At 43.8% G+C, this 6,750-nt stretch overlaps 1 protein-coding gene across 1 annotated transcript in view; it reads left to right on the forward strand.

The window, feature by feature from the left end:
- AMBRA1 (autophagy/beclin-1 regulator 1) overlaps window positions 1-6,750 on the forward strand; it is a 124,800-nt gene that overhangs the window by 90,436 nt on the left and 27,614 nt on the right. The window contains 1 exon segment of the mRNA XM_009999594.1: window positions 5,024-5,163. Within this exon segment, the coding sequence (XP_009997896.1) occupies window positions 5,024-5,163 (140 nt within the window).

Consider the following 6,750-nt stretch of genomic DNA (forward strand, 5'->3'; position numbering starts at 1 on the left):
CCCTACACACTTGTGCCAACTTTCTCTTCTTCTCCAGCTTCAAAACATGTTTTTTTCTTTCTTGAATGCCAGTGAGGAGAAGAAAGGTCTCACTCTGCCAAACAAGTAATGTTCAGCACTCCTCTGCCTTCCATTGCTCTCCCTGGAGGTGGGAAGGCCCTGAGCACAGAAACAGCCACGCAGGAGACATGGTGCCTCTGCTTTGGCAGGGCACAGTGCTGCGCAGACCAGGCAAGCGGTGCAGCACCACTGCCAACTGGCAGCAGTAACACAGGCTTGGGACAGCCTCTTGCTACTCTGATGATTGTCAGCATCCTGGTGATTGCCCTGTCCAGCTTTTTTATGTTGGCACATCCCAGTAATGGAGGGAAAGGATGGAATTTGAAGAGCGTTATTAAATAGCAGGAGCTTCCCTGGTACAGAGCAGGAGGGGAAGAGGGAAACACTTGGTCACTAACTAGGGCTTTGCAAAGCAAAGCCTTTTAGTAAAAAGATTTCTTAGCCCTCCAGGACAGGTACGAATCAACTGTCTAGCTCTGTGCTTATGTATTGTGCCCTGGGCCCCCTGCTTCCCACGTAAGCATAGGATGAGGAAGAGATCATCAGGAAAGATTCCTTGAGGCTGTTGATTGTCACGCAGCCTCTCCTGGCTCTCTGCCGTTAGCAAATATTTAGTTTAATACCTAAGCTGTGGCTATGACAGCTGCTACAGTACTGATGTGCCAGCACTGACAAGCTGGAGAGGGAGCAGCAGCAGCAGTGGACATGAGGTGGCCTGTGCACTGCCCATGTAGCATGTTATCTGAACACATTGGGAACCTATTTTTTTCTTATGCCTTACAGCCCTGCTTTCTCTGAGCCATTTTCTCCCCTGCAGAACTCATTGTCGAAGAAGTGGTTGTGAAGTGATAAAATGAGTTGTAGGGAGTTCAGCAGATGATATATGTGCCCACTTCTGTTCAGGGAGGATGGAGAGGGCACACTGAAGAGATAAGTTGTTGTTTCTGGTGTGATCTTTGAAATAGAGAAGTGCAGATACAAATTAGTCGACCAAGTCTATCCCCATACTTCATGGTTACAGTGATGTAGAATGGAAGCAACTAGTTGCTTCTTTAGTGAGTATTGCCTTCCCTTCATATGACAATCACCTTTTGTGTGGAAGCATAGCTACCTAGGTAGTTTTAGTCATTCTGGAGGAAGACTTTTTCTCTTGCTGGCATTCCTTGAACTCAGAGGAGAGATGAAGTCCCTGAAATGACAGCATACTTCTGGAATCTCCTGTAAAGTGTGGAGAGATCACCAGAGACAGGATTTTCTGCAAACATTAAGTACAGGTCAAGCAACTGTTCTCCCTAAAGTGAAGGGGTAGGGCCCTTTCTTGCCTATGGAAGTGACATTTATAAGTTTATGTTATTGCCAAGAAGAGAACAGCTTGCTATTCTTATGTAGCCTGTTTGAGCTTAAGCTTCCATAGGGATGTTCTGAAGTTCCAACTCTTCTAACTTCACAGTTTATAGTTAGAGAACTATACCATTCAAAATGCTGTTTCGGAACAGCATCTGGAAGCAGATGCAAATGCCAACTTCATAAAATGCTGAATTGCCAGAACTAATAGTGTGGCTGTGTATTACTGAATTAGTAGTCTAGTGATGCTAAGAGGAGTTTCACATTACTTATGGTGAGGAGCCTGGAAGCTTCCTGCGACTGCTGGCAGTGATTATGGGCTGATGAAGTGTGCTGTAGTATGATGTCTGTCCTAAATTAAAATGCCATCCTATTAAATACAAACTCTCTGGATGCTGTGGTAGAGTATGGTAGGCACCTTAAAGATTAGTAGACTTTTATAACTGGTTATTACTGGTTCCTGAACCTTTTGTCATCGATATGATGGTTACACATGGCTTGCATGGTCTGTGGACCAGCTGTAATGAAAGGCAACTAATGAATTATCAACTTTATGTATTTGAATTGCTAGTTTTAAGAGTGTTTGAGGGTTGACAGCAATCTCTTGACCTGGAAGCTGGAGAATCATGTGAGTGTAGGATTCCTGTAATAACTTGAATATTATCCCTTGAAGTTCAGAACTACAAAGCATGGACTCCCTCTGGCATAGACGTGTGGTCGTATATTTTCAGGCTGCCTACTTTGGTTGAAATATCTCAGTAACTTCTTATAAGATTTAGCAATGGGAACAAAAAGAAAAATCTGAAAGAAATTAGCTGTGATCTATGGAGAATCATGTTTTCTGGCAAGCCCTTCTGACCCTCTTTGAAGAGAGGGACCTGCCGATGTTGAAGAAACTTAAAATTTTTTTTCCACTCTGTGGATAGAGTAGGGGGTCTTGCTAATGGATGCAATTGCAACACCCAGTCTGTATGACTGCATCAGATTGATTAGCTGGGGTCTGGTTACTGCTGTGAGTGGTGATTATGCCAGTACAGCTGCTTTCTCTTTTTATGTACTAATTACTGCACGCACGGATGTCATCACCCTTAACACTGCATGGAGTTGTCCCATTAGCGTGGGAGTGGGAAGCAGAAGGGGAGGGGAGCTCTTCGGAGTGACAAGCTGTTTAGAAGTGAATGGAGTGGAGTGATGAAGCAGCTATTCTTAAGCAGAATTTTTAAGCCATCTTGTCTCTGAGATTCTGCCCTCAGCCAACGTTTTTGCAGGTTGTCAGAACCAGACCCATGTCCTTGGCAGCACTTTCCATGGGTGCTATTTACTGCAAAGCGCCTGGATGCTGAGCTGTAGCTCACAAGTCTGCCCCCTTGACATGGCTGGTCATGAAGCCTGGGGAACAATAGCTGAACAAACTGACCTGCCCATGGAGGAGAGCTTCTGGCTAGCCTGGGAGGTCAGCTTCTCTAGCTAAGATACCTTGCAAAGCCATTCTCAAAAGAAGATAAACTGTTTCTGACTTGCCAAAGAAGGATGTGATGGAAAACCCTAGCAGTTCTTGAGAGATCTGGAATGCTTATTTTGTGAATTTATGTTCCCAGCTCTGGCGGACACCTCCCTTTCCCCTCCTTCCTCCTCCTCCTCCTCTTCAAAATCCAGTTTCCCCATCTCAGAGTGCACCATAATCTCCATGGTAACAGGTGTTACCATCGTACATCTGATTTCTTTTTCATCTTTTTTTTCCTCCCTCTGCCCACCCTCCCCCCTTCCCTCCCAGCACACAAGGCAGGGAGGGAGCGGGGCAGATACATGGAGACGGGTAAGAGTTAGATAAGCCCCTGAGGGCTTGCTACTTTAATCCAAACACTGAGCTCCTCTGAATACATTAACTGCTGAGTGATAGCCAGGACGAAGAGTGCCCAGTCTCTGTCATACAGAGAAGTCCTTAAGGACGTTTTCTCCTCTCATGTGGCCCTCTCAGAGGAGAGGTTAAATGTGTTACTGATGATGGGAAATAATGTAGCGATATTGTTTTGCTGTGACTGACTTTGCATTCCAATAGTCAAGGTGAAGGTTCTGGGTACTAGCTATTGGAGGGCATACAGTTCATTGGTCTCTAACTCAGACTTCTCAAGATAAATTGTCAACCAGACCAGATGTGGGGTGGGCAGTAGAGCTACGGAGAAAAATGAGTACGTAAGGTGTGGTCCTGAGGCTCAGTTAGTTATGCTAGTTGATGACTTCTACCCTAATTAATTAAAATTATTACTTCAGTCCACCTCAGCAATGCAGTAGTGGTTGATCTGAATTCCCATCTACCTTTATCCTGTTTTCCATCACATCCTCCTTCCCTTCCTGATCCTGCACCACCCCTTTCTCTGAGGAGTCCACAAGAAAGGCTTTTGTGGTAGATGGATGGTTGCCCGTTGCAGAAAATGTAATGCAAAAAAATCCTTATTCTGTTGCAAATCTAGATTTGAAGTCTGTGTTACCTGCAGTGATTACACATTTAAATCTTGGGTAAATTTCTGCAGAAATTCTGTTAATTATTTGAACTTGTAAATGCAGTCTTCAGTCCTACCCTTCTGAAGCCGTGATGGAACATTCTCTGATGGCCCAGTCCACTGGAGCAGCTTGTCCCTCTCTTGCTGGTAGCCAAAACAACTGAATACCCCTCTTTCCACTTTCCATGCCTTTGTTTTTAAGATCTACATATGTCACATTTTGAGGCTAAATGAAGTGTTGTCAGTATACTCAGATCTGGTTGCTGAATGGTAGGCTGTAGGAAAGAATTGTGCTGCACAAATGGCATTAGTTCCTTGGAGCTGAAGGAGGGTTATCTGCATAGATATAATCTGTTCCACTTCCTTGTTCTGGCTTTCCAAGCTCATATGGCTTCAGAAACCAAGGTAGTGCAGGCCAGAAGCAGAGCTTGCTGGTCGCTCTTGGTGTGCACAGGGTTTTCCTTAGCCTGCATCAATGCAGCACTTGGGAAGCACTGGCTTGCAGCTGTGCTGCCTGCAGCCATTATCTTCAGCTTCTTACCTTACAGCAGATAAACGTCTGGTGCTGGAAGGAGACTGGAACTGAGGGACCTGTTACATGCATACTTGTATTATTCTCATAATCCCTTGATTTAAATGTTTTTTAAAATGAAATAATTATATCTTATTTTTACATTAAGTTTGGTTTGCTTACTAGAAACAAACTTTTGATGCTGATAGCCCCTTTCCTTGCTAGTTTCCTGTTCCACCCTAGTCAATTAAGACGAGAGGTGAAGGCCAGAAGAGCCTGAGTTGTCCTGCTTTCTAATGACTATACCACTTTGTTAAATTAGTTTGAATAGGACTGTGCAGCCCACTGAGTGACATGTGCATTCTCCTGGGGTCAGAATTTCTTCTCTTCTGCAGCTGTGTGCCAGACAGGCTGTTAAACACTCAGGAGCACCTGGAAGTGCATTTCTAGCAGCTGCCTATCACTGCTGGTTCCTTGCAACATCCTGTGAAGTGGCATGTCTCCTTGGCCAGTGGCACCACTGCCGGGAGATCAAGCATTTGTTTGAGCCTCCATGGCTCTCCTGCCTTATAGTGTCCTGTCAAGTAACCTCCTTTTATTGTTTTAGAGAGTCTTCAATGTTCTGTACCCAATGCCTGCCGACCAGAGAAGACACGTCAGCATAAACTCCGCTCGCTGGCTGCCTGAGCCAGGCCTGGGATTGGCATATGGCACCAACAAAGGGGACCTGGTGATTTGCCGACCAGAGTAAGTGATTGCTTTACATGGAGTTATGACTGCTTTGGCCATTCTGTTCTTAGAGCAGTGGGAATAAGATGGCTTTTCATTACCTGGGTGAGGCATTGTGCTTGAGGGACCCAGAAAACCCAACTCCTAATACAGCTTTTAAACTGCTGCAGTTTTTACCAATGTCTTATAATCAGTGTTTGTTTTGCTGATTATAAACTTCTGAGGCTGTTTGAAGTGCCTCTCATGAGCTCATTTTATTTCCCGTGTCTTTCTAGGCTTGCTGGATCCTTTGTTTCTTGTAAGTCTAGTGCAATGTCTTTCAGTCTCTCTGGATTTATGAATTTCTAAAACTTACCAATGAGAACAGCAAATTTGAGCTGCTGGTGATAGGCTTGCTTTTCCTCAGCTTTCGCAGACCCCACTGTCCAGATTGAGAGCTTCTTGCCTAGACTTATAAAATACTTGTTATACAACTCAAGCATGAGATTCTGTGAACTGCCAAGATTTTTGTCATTATTATGAGCAAGCCAGTGGATTGTTTTGATCCTTACTTGAAAGCCCAATGACTTTATCTCTGTATGATTTATACAGTACAATGAAGGGTGTAACTGTCCCTTCATAAACATGCAATTAAACACAAGCTAATTTATATATGGTGAGACATAGATCATGACTGAGCGTCTAAGCAGTGAAACAGGTATTGCTCTCAGCGTTTTTGGGGATTCTCTGCATCATACTTGAATATCCTTTTCTCAGTTGTGTTGTGCAAGTGCTTCTTTTGAAGCAGTGTTTCTTTTATGTTGCAGGAAACCTTTAGGGATTTTTGAGGTATTATCTACCTTGGTATTCTTGTGGGTTGTGCTTCACATGTTGAGGTTCCGTGTAACTTAAAAACTGGCAACTAGAAACTTGCAGCACTGCTGGTCATCTTACCTTATGCATGTGAACTCCCATCTGTTGTGCATGAGATCAGACCTGTGGTGCTTGAGGAGAGTCATATGGTCAGTGCAGAACCACTATTTTAAATCAGAATAAATATATGGTTTGTAATAGTGACTAATTCAGTACAGCTTTCTGGCGAAATCTGTGGCTGGAATTCAGATTTTCCAATTTCATTAGTAGAGAATGCTAACACTCTTCAAACAGCCTCTTGTTCTCTTGAACATAATCTTTCATCAGGGCCTTATTTATACATGAAGTTCTACAAGATATTATTATGGAATGAGCTATAATCACTCTCTTCCAGGATAAGTGGCTTTCTTCAAGAATAGTTGCTGTGCTTTCCAAGCAGAAGAATTAGTCAGAAGTAATGGCTCTCTTCTCAAACTCGAGAGTTATTCTGCTTTTTTCACTAGAGAAGTGATAAGATCTAGTCTACTGTTTATGGCTCATGACATGAACTGAACAAGAACACAGGGAAATTAAGTCCCTCTGAGGGTGGATGCTTTCACTGAATGCGGATGCTGCAGAGTCAAGCTTGATCTGGCTGTCCTGGCTTGCCACACCACAAATTAGGTATCTATTCTGCTGGATAGCCCCATTCCTGCAGTAGCCCCAACATAAGTGGCATGTCTCTTCCTGGCACCTCACTAATTAAAGAACAGC

Source organism: Chaetura pelagica, unplaced genomic scaffold (assembly GCF_000747805.2).
Source record: "Chaetura pelagica isolate M959 unplaced genomic scaffold, ChaPel_1.0 scaffold55, whole genome shotgun sequence".
In the NCBI taxonomy this organism is placed as follows: Eukaryota; Metazoa; Chordata; class Aves; order Apodiformes; family Apodidae; genus Chaetura; species Chaetura pelagica.